Source organism: Coniophora puteana (genome assembly GCF_000271625.1).
Source record: "Coniophora puteana RWD-64-598 SS2 unplaced genomic scaffold CONPUscaffold_3, whole genome shotgun sequence".
Classification (NCBI taxonomy): domain Eukaryota; kingdom Fungi; phylum Basidiomycota; class Agaricomycetes; order Boletales; family Coniophoraceae; genus Coniophora; species Coniophora puteana.
This window is the reverse complement of record NW_006913055.1, coordinates 1,472,917-1,488,080: the sequence shown is the minus strand read 5'-3', so window position 1 is coordinate 1,488,080 and position 15,164 is coordinate 1,472,917. Positions and strand designations below refer to the sequence as shown.

At 51.4% G+C, this 15,164-nt stretch overlaps 7 protein-coding genes across 7 annotated transcripts; 5 read left to right on the top strand and 2 right to left on the bottom strand.

Moving 5' to 3' along the window:
- Positions 1 to 1,805: 1,805 nt before the first annotated feature.
- Positions 1,806 to 2,586, top strand: CONPUDRAFT_119593 (uncharacterized protein). The gene is made up of 2 exons (XM_007767667.1): positions 1,806 to 2,221; positions 2,287 to 2,586. Exons 1-2 carry the CDS (start codon positions 1,845 to 1,847, stop codon positions 2,432 to 2,434), a joined length of 525 nt encoding a protein of 174 aa, XP_007765857.1. The 5' UTR covers positions 1,806 to 1,844; the 3' UTR covers positions 2,435 to 2,586.
- A 523-nt stretch (positions 2,587 to 3,109) lies between these two features.
- On the top strand, positions 3,110 to 3,447 carry CONPUDRAFT_51136 (uncharacterized protein; the record flags this gene model as incomplete). The annotated part of the gene is made up of 2 exons (XM_007767152.1): positions 3,110 to 3,193; positions 3,274 to 3,447. 2 exons carry the CDS (start codon positions 3,110 to 3,112, stop codon positions 3,445 to 3,447), a joined length of 258 nt encoding a protein of 85 aa, XP_007765342.1.
- A 78-nt stretch (positions 3,448 to 3,525) lies between these two features.
- Positions 3,526 to 4,908, top strand: CONPUDRAFT_80538 (guanine nucleotide binding protein beta subunit; the record flags this gene model as incomplete). Its single annotated transcript, XM_007767297.1, has 6 exons — positions 3,526 to 3,635; positions 3,698 to 3,998; positions 4,090 to 4,165; positions 4,347 to 4,422; positions 4,574 to 4,613; positions 4,670 to 4,908. Coding segments are annotated over 6 exons (757 nt in total), but the record flags the coding sequence as incomplete, so codon positions are not given.
- A 516-nt stretch (positions 4,909 to 5,424) lies between these two features.
- On the bottom strand, positions 5,425 to 6,523 carry CONPUDRAFT_151083 (uncharacterized protein; the record flags this gene model as incomplete). The annotated part of the gene is made up of 6 exons (XM_007767666.1): positions 5,425 to 5,527; positions 5,586 to 5,719; positions 5,790 to 5,954; positions 6,023 to 6,145; positions 6,213 to 6,433; positions 6,514 to 6,523. The coding sequence occupies 6 exons, from the start codon at positions 6,521 to 6,523 to the stop codon at positions 5,425 to 5,427; spliced, it is 756 nt and encodes a 251-aa protein (XP_007765856.1).
- Positions 6,524 to 10,373: 3,850 nt separating this feature from the next.
- Positions 10,374 to 11,911, top strand: CONPUDRAFT_142500 (NAD(P)-binding protein; the record flags this gene model as incomplete). The annotated part of the gene is made up of 7 exons (XM_007767665.1): positions 10,374 to 10,413; positions 10,493 to 10,707; positions 10,762 to 10,857; positions 10,912 to 10,921; positions 11,184 to 11,375; positions 11,442 to 11,650; positions 11,709 to 11,911. 7 exons carry the CDS (start codon positions 10,374 to 10,376, stop codon positions 11,862 to 11,864), a joined length of 918 nt encoding a protein of 305 aa, XP_007765855.1. The 3' UTR covers positions 11,865 to 11,911.
- Positions 11,912 to 12,041: 130 nt separating this feature from the next.
- On the bottom strand, positions 12,042 to 12,767 carry CONPUDRAFT_151081 (uncharacterized protein; the record flags this gene model as incomplete). Its single annotated transcript, XM_007767664.1, has 2 exons — positions 12,042 to 12,156; positions 12,661 to 12,767. 2 exons carry the CDS (start codon positions 12,765 to 12,767, stop codon positions 12,042 to 12,044), a joined length of 222 nt encoding a protein of 73 aa, XP_007765854.1.
- Positions 12,768 to 13,790: 1,023 nt separating this feature from the next.
- Positions 13,791 to 14,745, top strand: CONPUDRAFT_88383 (SH3-domain-containing protein; the record flags this gene model as incomplete). The annotated part of the gene is made up of 4 exons (XM_007767663.1): positions 13,791 to 14,027; positions 14,081 to 14,554; positions 14,609 to 14,648; positions 14,705 to 14,745. The coding sequence occupies 4 exons, from the start codon at positions 13,791 to 13,793 to the stop codon at positions 14,743 to 14,745; spliced, it is 792 nt and encodes a 263-aa protein (XP_007765853.1).
- Between the last annotated feature and the right edge of the window lie 419 nt (positions 14,746 to 15,164).

Genomic DNA, 15,164 nt, shown 5'->3' with positions numbered 1-15,164 from the left:
TATCACCATTACCATGCCTCAGTACTAAGTGTTCGACGTGACCACGGTGAGCCCCTCTACCCTAAACTTTCAATTGCAGCAGCTGACACCTGTCAAGCTTCAAGCTTCAAGGATGGCAACACTGTAACAAGCAAGGCAATGCTGACTGCCAACAGTGCCCGGTCTGTGGCGCATCCTCGTCGTTGTCTGCATGTGCAGACAAGTCCAACTCGTCCCACACAAATGCGCATGACCATGTGCATGGTGCGTCTCCTATAATGCATTCTACAATCAATACTATTCTCATCTAATGCTATCAGGCCGTTCGCAGCACTTGCATGGGTAGTTTTTATCGGGTCAGTTCATGGTATGTACTTGCCTCTACTAGCACATATCTTTGTTGCTTTGTGTACATGCCTTTTCTATGCTCTCGTATTGGACCCCGGTCATTTGTATTACTGTTTGATATTGCTGTAGTAGTATTTGACTGTTATATCAGACAATCAAACATGCTGTTCCATACTTCATAAAAATTGTGTGGGCCTCCAACTTCTTATAATATCTGTGAATACCTGTATGTTGTTATCATGTGGCCTCTGCTGATGGTAAGATGGCGCTTAGATTATGATAGATGTGAGTACCCATATGTTATTATCATGCCGTCTCTGCTAATGATAACACGTCCCTTTGAGTAGATAATAGATTCTTCGCTATGATCATATCCCCGCGATCTTTCCTGTATGCTAAAAACGGACTTTACATGCTACTAATGTCGGAGTCTCACTATTTACCCGGTGTATGTTTGTCATGATCTGTGATGTCGATCAAGGTCATTTGCTTATCATTCATCCCCTCATTTAGTGATGAAAGTGCAATTCCATTTGGATGAGCGTTGAGACTGATGATCGAGTCCTCGACGTGCACCCAGCGTGGGGTTGACAGGGGCTGACAGGACTCGACAGCCTCCGTCAAGTCACGCGCGCACAGGCTCAACGAGTTTCTACCTCCGAATAGCCTTTTTCATCAACACACTCGAGTCTTGTGCCCTGTTCTTCCCATCCACACAGCTTCCTGGTCCATCTCCGTGTGCCATCTGCGCAAACAGCATTGCACCTTATTGCGAGAACTGTTATCTGTCAACCTCTATCATCCAACAAGTCCGTACAGAGCTGGCACTTTTAGTCAAGATTCTCGTTCAGGGGCCCCAGGGCAGCAGAACACTCACCTCGGTGCCTACCCAGTCCTTGTCCTCCGAGCTCAGTTCCTTTCAGGCTCGTACACATTGTCATAACGTCATGACTGGCATATTCTGTCTTCGACCTCCTGGATGATCTTCGAGGAGTTTTAACATCGCGGACAGTGAACCATCGATCCATTTCACTCCGTCGCAAAGCTGTCGAAACTTGCACAGGTCTCTACCACATCCGCACTTCCCCTAGGGATTTCACGATTATCTCCACAGCGAAGCCTCAACCTCCCTTCTAGAGCTCCGTAAGGCAACACACGACATCGCCGCTGCCAGTGAGGCGATCTCAGAGACGTGTCGCATTGCTCGTGGCCCTGTCTGTCTATGTGGTATCCGGCTTCGTGTCAGGAACACTCGTATCTCCGTAATGCTGATCATCTCCGAGTCTATCCTGGTCTATCTTCGGTATCTAGTAGTCTCTTGCACACACAAATATTCCCTTTAGTAGCTGTTCGATGGAGTTCCTGGTTGGGCGACATCGCAATCAGCCGCTGGAACGGAGAACACCCGTCTTCAGCAGGCTGAGGCCGAGCTGGCAAGCGAGGCACAGATGGTGGTCGAAGGCGAGGACGAAGCATCCGGTGCTGCCGAAGTTGCACCTGAGGGAGCTGACGATGCCATGGATGAAGACGACGAAGAATCTTCTTCTGAATCTGAGGCTGGCACCCAAAATGAAGCAGGCGTGTCGAACGCAGGCGCATCGGCAGATGTAGCACCGCTGATCTACTTCTTGAACCCCGACTCTCCCGAAACGCGGGTTACACTCAGTGGCCTATCCAACCTCGGTGCACTCCGCCTACTTACTGATCTCATCGCCCGTCCCGCCCCTACACGTCCCACCGACGCGAGGGCGCTCCCGTCCCATCGCCTGCGCTCGAGAGACGGCTGGCAAGAGACATACGTGGGCAAGACGCTGTGGATCTACGATGCGCGCTCGAACAACGACGGATGTGCTCGCCTCGTGAGTGGCAAGCCCGACCTCTGGGTAACAGCGACGTGCGTAGTTTTCTCTCGCAAGGATGTGACCTTTGCCGATTCATTTAATCAATCTGTCGATACAGAGGAGATAGCTGGCGCGCACGCGTATCGCACATGTGCGAACTGCAGGCGGGGCTTACGGGAGGAGGCATGACGATCGACTTTGGTGGGCTCGATCGTTGGGACTATGCCGAGCGCATGCGGAACTTGGGCGAGGCCGAAACGGAATAAGATGCCTCGATCTGAGGTCGTCGCTTGTGATTTGGACTGGCTTCCACCATTTACCAGGTGCCTCTTGGAGACTACCGAGTGATTCCTGCCGCGGAAATTGCGGGGTTTATTTGCCCAGACATGATGTACGTGTATCAATCACTACAATCGCCCTCATGTACACTTCCGGACGCGACCTCGAATATAACGACGATGCTAAAGTTGCGCAAATTTACTCCCCTGGTGCTTGAAAGTCGATCCGAGTCAGGGCGCTCACGACTCACTCGTTTCAAACTGGTTAGTCCGAGTCTATGTCTTACCTTCCACTCAGACGAGGGCGGTCCTGATTGAGATGAGGAGCGTTGTAAACGAGAGCAAGGGCGATGGGGTATAAAAACCCGTCGCAGCAGAGGAACAGTCCCCCAGCTCTCCCTCGTTATCCTCTGCCTTACTCCCGAGCTTCTCCGCTCCGCTCTTCCAATCAAACCTAACCCAATCCCCATGTTGTCCTCCCAACTGCTCGTCGCGCTGATCGGCGCCAGCCTCGTCTCCGGCGTACCGTCCCCGGAGCAGCGCCGCGACTCGGACCCGGATCACGCACTTGGCGGCGAGTCGAACGCCAACGGTACTACGACAATGACGTACCCGCCCGCACCGTCTCCCACCGCTGCCCCGGGCTCTCCGCCGCCGCCTGCGATGCCGTCAGGGGGTGTGGGCGTGAACCCGAACGGGCCGCCGCCCGAGTATCGCCCGTGGAGCGACTACGACTTTCAGTCTCTGGTGCGTCGTCGCATCCTTATTAATGCTTTGTGTTAGTCGGTCAATATTTGGTGATCCTGACGCGTTTGTGTGTACGATAGAATCTGGGGCTGAACCAGGAGTGGATTGAGCTCGATTTGTTCCACTACGGCCTGGCCAAGTTCTCGAAGCAGGAGTTCTATGATGCCGGACTCAACGACGACTACCAGTTCCTGATCGAGTGGATGGCGGACCAGGAGGTCGGGCATGCGACCTCGTTCCCAATGACAACATGAACGCCATGTCCACGTTCCACGGCTTCTCTCACCAACAAGAAAGCCTTTGCTGAGTATACTACACCAACCACAGCTCCTCATGGCCGAACAGCTGCGCTTCCTGGGTTCCCTGCCTGGCCACAAGGGCTGGGTCACCGCCATTGCCACTTCTTCCGAAAACCCGGACATGATCCTCACCGCGTCCCGCGGTATGTCCCCCTTGAACTTTTCCTGCTGTGACCCCAGAAATCTAAGTGCGTTGAATCGCTAGACAAGACGATCATCGTCTGGCAGCTCACCCGCGATGAGGACACGTACGGATACCCCAAGCGCATTCTCCACGGCCACAACCACTTCGTCTCGGACATCGTCATCTCGTCCGACGGCCAGTTCGCCCTCTCATCATCCTGGGACCACACTCTCCGCCTCTGGGACCTCAACACCGGCCAGACGACACGTCGCTTCGTTGGCCACACCTCGGACGTTCTCTCTGTCAGCTTCAGTGCTGACAACCGTCAGATCGTCTCTGGCTCGCGCGACAAGACCATCAAGCTTTGGAACACCCTTGGCGAGTGTAAATTCGACATCAAGGATGAGGGCCACACCTAGTGGTGCGTTTTTTGGATCCTTCCACTCTGTATGTGCATTGATCTTCGCTTGCAGGGTCTCGTGCGTCCGCTTCTCCCCCAACGTCATGAACCCTGTTATCGTTTCCTGTGGCTGGGACAAGGTCGTCAAGGTAAGCATCAGCGTTTCCCATGACTTGAAGGGCAACCCCCCGCTTCATATGATGCTACATAAATATATTTGCTACTTCAGAGGGCTACGACCCGATGAGACCAATTTTCCACCAAGATCTCTGATGATCTCACCAAACTCCACTCGCCTTGAAATGTAGTCGCTGATTCACTCCAATTCAGGTCTGGGAACTCTCCAAGTTCAAGCTGAAGACTAACCACTACGGCCACACCGGCTACATTAACACCATCTCCCCGTGTCTCCCGATGGCTCGCTTGCTGCTTCCGGTGGCAAGGATGGCATCACCATGCTCTGGGACCTCAACGAGGGCAAGCACCTCTACTCTCTTGAAGCCGGTGACATTGTCAATCCCTCGTCTTCTCCCCCAACCGCTATTGGCTGTGCGCAGCGACCGCAAGCTGCGTCAAGATCTTCGACCTTGAGAGCAAGTAAGTACCATCGGTGTGCGATGAGTATTATACAGGCTTATACATATCCTTTGCAGGTCGATCGTCGACGAGCTCAAGCCCAGTTTCACCGATGTCGGCTCGAACTCGAAAGAGCCCGAGTGTGTCTCGATCGCTTGGTCAGCAGATGGCCAGACGCTGTTCGGTGGTTTCACCGACAACCTCGTCCGCGTCTGGACCGTCACGTCCTAGAATCCCCGCGGGGAACTGTATTAGTGGCGGATGTATGCTTTACTTCTGTAGTCACAGGTATTTCTTTGCATCTCTTAGCATCAAGCAAACTCTGCTACGTGATTTTCGTGAACCATAGGCACTAAATGAGGTACGTTTGTAAGGCTCTCTTTGATCCATTGTGACCATAAACATCCAAGAAGGTGCATTTGAGGAGCTGGGGCGGCACGTCAATACTTTTGATTGCGAAGCCATCTTCATTGAATCGTGAATGATACGCAGAATGCAGCTAAGTCGCTGAGCGTTCTTGAACACAGTCTAATGGGGAGCTTTCGTAGTTATCAACGTCCCAGGTTTGTGATATTGAGCCAAACAAAAGCCTCTCGGTTGAAGGTGGTTCATAACATGCGTGCCAAATATGTTATCCACCATGTGTCGATTGTGTAAGTTTAAGGCTCGCAATGGGAGAATGAGAAGATAATTCTGTAATTATAGATAACTAATAACTACAGGTGTCCGTCGCTGGGGTATCGTGATACATAAATGAGGGCGAGATTAAGATGCAATATTAGTCTATAGTGGAAGTACGAGATAACCCCTGGGAAGTTCTACCAAGAGATTTTCAGCCAGACTGGTAGATGGCAGGACCAGCAACGACGTTGTAGTTGATATTCGAGAGGTTGAACGGCGTGACGTAGGGGTCGTTGTCCGTGATCGCGATGAACCTGCTCTTCAGTATTAGCGACATGGCTCAAAACAGAATTCATCGAGGGGGGTGCTCACATAGTATCGTTCCAGATGTATGCCGTGTTGTCGCCGAACACGTTGCCGTCGGGCTGCTTCGTGAACGCGCTGGTACCGTTGATGCTGTACAAGGGCGTGTACGTCGCGTTGATCTGATCAACCCATAGCGCGAACTAGAACAATGGAAACAAGTTAGTGAACGAAATTCAGATTATAACTCGGGACAAGATATGTAGAATTTACCTTCGGAGGACCAGCGGACGTCGTGGTAACGTAACTTCCATTAGGACCGACCGTCTTGCCTGGAATTTCCCACGTGAGGCTGATCTCATCGCCGGGGTGCGATAGCTGCGTCACGTTGGTCGACACAGCGGCTTTGCTATCGGGCCTCGTGGCGTTTGGGTTGTTCTGGTGTGCAAGAAATCAGGCAATGTTGGCAGCGGAAGGGGACGACTCTTCTGAGAGAGACGACGTACATTGATGGTCAACGCCGGGAAGTTCTGCCACTCGATGTGGGGGTTCTCCTTCGGACAAGACTTGATGTACGGAGCGAGAAGCGTCCACTGCCAGGCTTGCGGAATGCCGGGGACGAACCAGAGCTGCAACGCAACGAGACGCATTGTCAACACGCAAATCCCATATATATGCATGACGAAGAGTGCTCACCGCCATCGGGAAGAGGCCCTCGAACTGGCGGAAGACCATCTGCTGGCGCGCCTCGGTCGTGATCGCGTTGATGATCAGCTCGACCGGCGCGCGGTTGTTGAGGTGCGGCAGGAAGCCATACGTGCCCGACTCGCCGAAGCGCGTCAGCTTTTGGCAGAAGTCGATGAACTCGCGGACCGTCTCGAACGGGTACTGGTATTCGCATTGCTTTGCGCCGTGGGCTAGGTGCGTGGTATGAGTCAGCGGATTATTCATATGCTGAGAGCGCCAGATAAGAGCGAGGACAGAGGAGACAACTCACGGTAAAGCATGTTCGTGAACATCTGTCGTGGATTCGTTGAGCATTAGGGGCCAGATATGATCGTGTGGGGAAGCTGAGCGTTCGCAGATGCAATGATCTGTTCTTTGAAAATGCGTTGGCACTAAGCACGATCTGGTGACATAGTCTCAAGGTTACGAGAACGGCGGAATGTCAGACTTAAACTTGAAGCTGAGAAACTTAAAGCGAAAATAATAATTGCGAGTGGGTGCGAGGGTATAGGGGCTCTGGCTGTTTTGGGCCTGCACCGCCACAGCCGCCAGCCGCCTTTCCCAATTCCCGGATTTTCTGCTGGAACGCCAGCCAGCACGGTACACCCTGGGTTTCAGACTCAAGAATCATCAAGAAACTTCTTTGGCCTCGTGATTCCGCGATTATGGTGAACCTTCACCGACCAACGGCTGGGTCTCAACGACCTTACCACCGTTCCAGATCATCAGTGCAGCTCGAAGCACTCATGAGGCGGTGAGTAATTGACATGCATGTGATTACATCGTCACCAACACCTGATATATTCAAGAGGCGACACCGATCCCTAATTTGCAGCTGGGTATTGCGTTCAATAAGACGTAAGTCATGTTCTCGTGTGTGTTCGCTGCGATGTCTCGGCGCCAGAACCAAACGATTTAAAGAAAGGACTAGGTGCGGAAACTTCTCGAAGATCTCATGCTTATTCTTTTAGTAAAATAGGGCGATCAAGTAATAAATTCTGATAATTACGGTGCACACTCCTCTCAATTTAAGGCCGAGACATGAAGTGACGGAGGCCAGACTTGTATTCCACGTGAAATGTCGAGCCCGTTCATCCGGCTCTTGCACCTCTACTCAGTATCATGATGCGACCACGTCGGTCAGGGTCGACCTAGGTTGACCTTCGAGCACAATACCGCTCCCATAGTGTCACATTAAACGCTTCGTGGACCAATATCCTCCTGACGTTATCTTCGTAAGCCCATTGGATCTTTTTCCAATGACACGCATATACCCCGCGGCGATGAGAAAGGCCAAAGGTTAAGGCCTTAAGGGACTAACGGCATGTCTTACAAAATGTCTCGCTGGCGTTGTAAAGCACATGGAGAACAACTTCTATAGCAGCGCGTGTAATGGGTTTGAACAGTATTTCGATAATGGCCACCATCAAAGAACAGCAGATGCTACGAATGCCACTGTACTCAGCGATACAGTCCCGATGGTCGCATATCTGTCAAATCTGTTTGGAAACAATTTTCTCTGAGTTATCCCCGGCGGCTTCTACTTGCTCACATCTCGAACACTGTGACTAAGGACGACGTTCCGAGCTGTTGCTGGCCGTGTCTCGGCCTCTTTCCGTCAACGTTCGTCGAAGTTTGCTTCGAATCTCGATCGCGCGACAAAGATTAGCTCATGCGACATCAAAACTCAATCTGTATCAGGATACACTCTGATACACTCTTCAATGCATCATGATGGTAGTGTCACACTGTATAGAGTATCACTTGTCAAACTTTACAGATGTCTTTGTAAAGCCGAATGTTGAATATACGGCCCAACTAACCTAACGGGCATGATCTTTGGCTAAGCCCGCGGGCGCTGGATGACGCGTATTGGACGCTGAATGGTACGGAGATATCAATAGTAAAAATGCGCAGAGGATGTACCCTAGATTGCAATAAGCCGGGGAGGATGGCCGGGGGTGCGAGTCCAAGTCATCCGGGGTATATCGGTAGCGGTGTTTAGGCAGGCATTAATGGCATTCTGTGTGCCGGGTCAGCAGACCACACCCGTACCGACGGTGCTTACGGTCAGCGCAAGAACGCTGCAGGAACGGTCTGGAACGGTCGAGGAAGCTAAAACACGATGGCAGCTTCGGTCCCGTAGATCTGAGGCGGTCAACCTGATCTATGAAATACAAAATATAGTGATCGCCGTCTGACCTCAGTCCCTGGTCCGAGTCGAATTATTGAGTAGCGCCGCGCGCCAGTGCACGGCAAAGCCCGTTAGCATTTTGCTTTGCCCATGATGATATCATTTGCCGCTAATCATACTGACTACGACTAAATCTACTTCAAGCACTCTACACTTGACTTGCCATCGACAGTTACCAGATGAAGTTCAGGGACTATGACACATTGATTGCCTTACAGTGTCTTTCTGGAGACATTGTATGCGGGGTACAGACGTTCGGGACACATTTCAACTCGCAAAGGCCAACTGACACGAGGCAAGAATTGAGACGGAGAGGGTCAGTTTGATTGCAGTGTGCACGATGTAAACGCTCACGTCAGAGAACATGGAAAAAGTGATATTCAACTTTGCGGCACTGGAGAACCCATGCGGCAAGCATTTATGAGTATCGATATATAGGGAGAGCCTAGCATTGTCGATTGAAGTATCTTACAATTCAATGTCATGCTGCTCGCACAATATACGGAGATCCCAATATCTGATAACACAAAGAACGAGGTGGCTGCATGATCATTGAACATGGAATATATGATATCAATGGGATTTATCATAGGATCATCATCATCCGGCAATACTAGAGGATGGCGGGACATGGACTGAAACTACAAACGGGCATGGTCTTCCAGAGTCAGCATCCGACCGACAGTGGGACCAATCTTGATCCAACAGGTCCCAACACGATATCAGCGGTAATCCCATATGTGTATGATATCACAAATCGCAGTCACACACGAGTATTGAACAAGAAACTCACAGCTTGGAGATTCAGAGATGGCGGAGGACTGAGTGAACACCTCAGAGAGCAAACTTCATGACTGAGACTTGGACTGAGCTGAGATAGAGTCCACGAAGCATGTTGCACAAACACCATTGACAAGTGAAATGTGGTTACAGTATGGGGTTTCAAAGGCGTGCGGGAGGCGAGGTAATAAGGGGCGGAGGAGCACTGAGGGTCAAACCTCAGTGCGAGGGAACCGTGAAGCTTTGACATTTGAAGCACTGCAGAGCGCTGAGACAAGCTGAGATCTGAGACGCGTTATGCGAGAGAACAAGAGCAATGTGGGGAAACTATCTCACGATCACATGATACATTCAATTTTTCAATCTACCCGAGGAAACAGTTCCTTAGCGACCCCCTCTTACCCTTTAGCTTAGACGCTAACGGGAATAACTTTGTTTGCTCGGATCGGCAACTCGCGTGTCGAAAAGTGTCGACGTCGCTTAGTAATATCTCCGGCAAATCGATGAACCAGCATCTTGCCAACACGTACTTACCAACCTACCACTACAGTATATGCCAATCTGCATATCAGAGCAATCGTGGAGCGTCGAAGCTCTCCCCCCACATACTCTAGGGGTCGATGGCGAGCCGGGAGAATGTCAGTCGAGCGAAAAAGTACACGCGGTCCCACTCAACTTGAAGGCTTCAGGTTTCAAACAGAATATTGCTGACTTGCTCACGAGAGTCATCAGCTCACCTTGCAGGAACGCGTTAACGGCTCAGAGGAAGCACTGCGTAATGTTACGTTGTATCAACCAAATTGGTCTCAAGCTCTACCTCTCTCCAGTGTGGTGTCTATCCTACTGCCTGAGAACTTTCTCACTGACGGCACCTGGATTCGTGTTATTATTCAACTTCATCGTGACATCAACCTCTTTAGACGAGATTCAGAAGCCCGGGATACCTAGTGAGCTTATCCTTGTACTCTGTACTAACTGCACTGAAGGTACTGGCTCGTGACCAAAGCCGAAGTTTCTCAGAAAGAGGTGCCTGGACAATGGACCTTGTGACTCGACGACTTCTCTTCTTTGGGAGAGCCCGTTTTAGACTGGCCTAGCGGCGCCATGATCCCTCCGCCTCTTTCTCTGGTATATTATCTCCGCTGCTTTAGAGTATCATGTCTGTCAAGACTCAAGTCTTCGTTACTGGTGCTACAGGTAAGTTGCCGTGGGCTATACCGGTATATCTGGCTGTTGTGTGACGTCTCTCATCATACCAAACGTCAAACATCTCTAGGATACATAGGCGGCTCCGTTCTCCAAAAGGTGCTGGCTCATCCTTCCGCCGCGACCTCTGAGTTCACATTGCTCGTCCGTTCGCCCGAGAAAGCTCGCCTGCTGGAGGGGTACATCCAAGCCGTCGGAGTTGATGTACGCGTGCTACTTGGCTCGCATTCAGACAGCGACAAGCTCGAAGCCCAGGCTGCACAGTCAGATGTCATCTTTGCTATGGTACGTCTTCACTCGCCTGGAAATAGATGATTAGACCCACAAGACACAACAAAGGCCAACGCGGACGATGTTGGAGCATGTAAAGCTATTCTGGCTGGCATGAAGAAACGACATGCAGAGACGGGGAACCCGCCGGTATTGATCCATACGGTCTGATCTACATCCTTGTGACAAAAATACTGAACGCTAAGACGCTGTCTGCAGTCAGGAACAGGTAAACGAAAACAGCCACTTGTCCCACTCAGAACGGAGCTGAAAGCTCTCATGAAAAGGTGTTCTCACAGATAAAGCGGAGGGTCGATATGAAGGCAACACCATCTACGACGACACAAACCCAGATCAGATCGAAACGCTCGCCGACACCCAGCCTCACCGAAACGTCGATCTCTTGGTCGTAGCTGCCGACAAGGAAGGCGAGTCTCAGTTTCAGTCCCCTCAAGCTTGCACTTGTTAACATCGCACTACGATGTGCGCAGGATATGCAAAAACATACATAATCCTTCCTTCCACGATATACGGTCTCGCCACTGGCCCTCTTGTTGACCATAAGATCTCGAACGACCACTCGGTCCAGGTGCCAGCGCTTATCAAGGCCGGCGTAGTTCGCAAGCAAGGCGGCGTGGTCAATGAGGGCCTCAACAGGTGGCCGTGCGTGCACATCAACGACTGTAAGCACTCTCCCTTCAGTCTCGCCATCGTCTTAGGATACCAATAACTAAGTGTGCGTCACTTAGGTGTGGACCTGTACCTGACTGTCCTCGACGCCATCCTCGCTGGTAAACCGGTAGGCCACGGGCGCGAAGGTCTCTACTTCGGCGAGAACGGCGAGTACCAGGCATACGCCCTCGCCAAGACCGTCGCACAGGTGTTGGCGGAGGTTGGGAAGGGACAATCTCGCGAACCGATACCATTCACCGCCGAAGAGTACGAGAAGGCGCCTTCTGTACGTGACTTGCTTCCTTTGCTTAAGAATGGGTTCTGATGCTATTCTATTATTGTAGCTAAAGAAATTTGGCACAAACTCACGTTGTCACGCGAAGAGAGCTCGGAGTCTGGGATGGGGGCCCATTTACACGTATGACGATCTGATCAAGAGCATCAAGCCGGAGGTGGAAGCACTTCTCACCAAGCCGATTGAGCAGTGGCCGAGCTACTAGACTTTGAACGCATTGGCTTTCTTGGCTTGTCCAGTGCATGAATTCAAGCTCAAAAGCATTCATTCAAGTTGCATAATACACATTGATCGACTTTGAGATAATACAGCAACCATGGGCGCCTTAGATAGGGGTATATAGCACCGGTGAGGGTCTTTGACCATCCAGGTTGATACAAGTCTATAGACGGGCGTTCTTCTGCATCTGGTGGATGGCCTGGCGAATGCCGAGGTCGGAGAGGACGACGGTCTTCGGCACCTCCAAGTAGCGAGTCGAAGGGAACTGTGCGGTAGTACTGCAGTTTCCGGATCGCTGTTAGTATACACGACCCTCAACCCCAGAATCTCAACAATCATACCAATCTTTTTGCTTCGCAGGAACTCATCATGGTTTCGGCTGTCGCTACTATACGACCGCGTTCACCCGTGATTTTCCTGGAGCACTCAACCAGCTTATACTTTCTTGATCATGCGAGCGAGGCAGGCTTCGTCGCGAAAACACCGGGCTAAAAGAAGGCGCCAGCTGTCCACTCTCGAAGCTCATCACAAGGAACACTGACATGCGTTCGGCCTGCGTCAGCTATTTATTCATTCAATTAAAGCAAGCGTTGGCAAAGGGTCAGCAGGAAGGAATGGTCCGTGCGTCCTCGAAAGCATGTGCTACGACAGGACGTGCTATAGACCATTCATTATCACGTTTAGGCGGCTTTTTTCTCCAGCTTTCCCCGAGCGTCAAGTTCAAGAACCTCAGTCTATTCTTGTACTCTGGGAACACTTCGCTGTTGACCTGCTATGCGTACCACACGAGCGTCGAGCTCTTCAAAACCAAGCCCACGAAGAATGGATTTGTCTCCGTTCCGAATGCGTTTGCAATGAGGCTCGCAACCGTCAAGTCGAGCATCGACATCTGTTCGCCATGTAGATATGTTTGCGAACCTAACCTTGCCTCTAACACTTCAACAACTTGCTCAGCTTGATCCCCTCCCTTTCCTCCTGCGAGCGACTCCCCACGCCGAGTGACCACCACATGATATCCCCGATCCTCTGCCTGAAGAAGGGAGGAGCAACCATACGCACCGATCACGGCGTATCTCCGAACATCTTGACCTTGAAAGTTTCATAGATTCCGTCGACCAGTCAGCGCTCGCGGACGATTGCAGGGTATATGAGCTCCTCCATCCAAGCCTGCCACGCCCTTGAATTTCTACATTGAGCTGGGGTGACGTGGGCGTCAGGGTTGGCGATGCCGTCCTTGTTGATGAGATACTGGACGATGAAAGTAGGATCGGAAACCCGCTCTTGCTTATCACCAACGGTAATGTTGGCGAAGGGGGCCTTACCCTTTGGTGCATTCCCTGGTTTGAGAACCGCTTGGTGCCTGTATGATACGGAAGCGTTGAAACCGATACTCATAATATTTAAACAAAACGGCATATTAGGAACGTGGCTTATGTTCATGAACAGAGATCTGCGCGCCAAGAAGGCAAGTTACGGATGTTTTGAGGCAATACTTTGACAGCGGACTCTATGGTTTCTCTCTACCACCTTGAACTCGTTTGAACCTCCTTAAAAGCCCATCACCAAAGGCTACAGCCATCTAGATCTCGCTAATAACCTGATAATACTCTTTTGAAGCGGAATACGACCATGACCACTAATAAATGGTTCTTCTGCGCAGGCGCTCCAACGGATGTGCAGCCTCTACGTACGTAAGGATGGCCTTCGTAGAACATGCCTAAGCATCGTGGGCTGAAGTTTAGCGAACGACCTCTGAGCAGAACAAAGAGGGTACTAGTAACATCTTAGTCAGCGCCAGGACTCCCCCTTTGCAGCCGCGGCTACCCTCACGGTTCTCCGACTCGCGCAGCTCTTCCCTTATACGCTCCTCCTTTTTTGGAGTTGTTCAGGAGATCCCTCTTGGCTATCAACCATGACCGACATATACGACCACCTGATCTCCCAGACAAGATCGAACATTCAGATTCTGATTTCGCACAACAAGATCTCCGAGGTGGATGGCAACCACATACTTTCCAAGCTCCCATCGTCCCGAGGTGTCGACGACCTTGTGAACAGCGCGGGAAGGCTTGCGATCACTCAACGAAACGGAGCCCTCTCACCAAGTCGCGTTCAAGAAGCTAGAGCAAGCTGGGATTGGCCAGGCGATGTATGTTTGTTATCACGCTTGCTTCGTGCCTTCGTCCTAACTTCGCACTACAGGGCCCAGGAGACCTCTCGTTCAGAAAAGGAGACATCATCGAGATAGTGTCCGAGACAAACGCAGAGTGGTGGACTGGCCGCCTGCACGGCAAACAAGGCACCATTCCCGCGAACCACGTTGAAAAGCTCTCCGGGACACCGACATCGCGCGCTCCTCCTCCGCCTCCAGCGGCGCGAGACCGGGACACGTACTATGAGCCCAAGTACAGCTCTCCAGGTCCTCCGGCTCCTTACTCCCCAGGGCCTCCTATGGGATATCACCAGCCCCCTCCGGGTCCTCCTATGCTCTACGGGCCCCCTCCAGGTCCACCGATGAACTACCAAGGGCCTCCCCCTGGTCCGCCGATGTATCAGCCGCCTGCGGCTGGGCCACCCCCGAACGGAGCGTACAACCCTTACATGCCGCCAGCGTCCGCCCCTCCTGCACCGCAAGAGCCGCAGAAGCAGGGTCGGTTTGGTAATCTGGGCAATACAGTAAGTGCTTTACTTGATCGCCGATGTTCCGTCTCTGACTTCGGACACTCGAAGCTTGCTCAATCGGCGGCAGGAGGGCTGGGTTTTGGTGCAGGTGAGTTTCTAAATTGATGAAGCTCTCAGCAATTTGCTAAGCGAACCATTCCTTAGGCTCCGCTATTGGAGGTGACATTGTGCACTCGATCTTCTAGGCATCACATATCATTCTATCTCTAACCTGGATTATCAACTGTTTGCTCTGGTTGCTGGAACTGTATATGTCGGATTGCTTTCATCCGTTGTAATTTTGAATGTATGCGTCGAATCGATCCCATTTCCACTTCACAATCTCATCATATCTACCATCCAGTGACGCATAGAACTACCATCTAGCCCAAGCGCTTTGCATTTCTTGCACACTTCCCCTCGGGATAATCCCCATTCATTGACGATGAATTACAAACATTGAGGCACGCTGACAGTGACACATAATTGCGCCCGGAAAACAAGTCACAACGTCAGTGTAGATCCGTCTAACTTCAGAGCGAAATGAACCGTGTTGCTATGCGCAGCACTGCCTGGTGTATCTTTAAGTCATAGGGCAGTAGGTAACCGCCTCAATCATAGAGAA

Bases quoted from the DNA above. Each gene is read 5' to 3' on its own strand.
- CONPUDRAFT_119593 (XM_007767667.1), top strand. From the start codon at position 1,845: ATGGATGAAGACGACGAAGAATCTTCTTCTGAATCTGAGGCTGGCACC. The intron at 2,222-2,286 runs GTGCGTAGTTTT...CTGTCGATACAG, and splicing joins GACCTCTGGGTAACAGCGAC to AGGAGATAGCTGGCGCGCAC.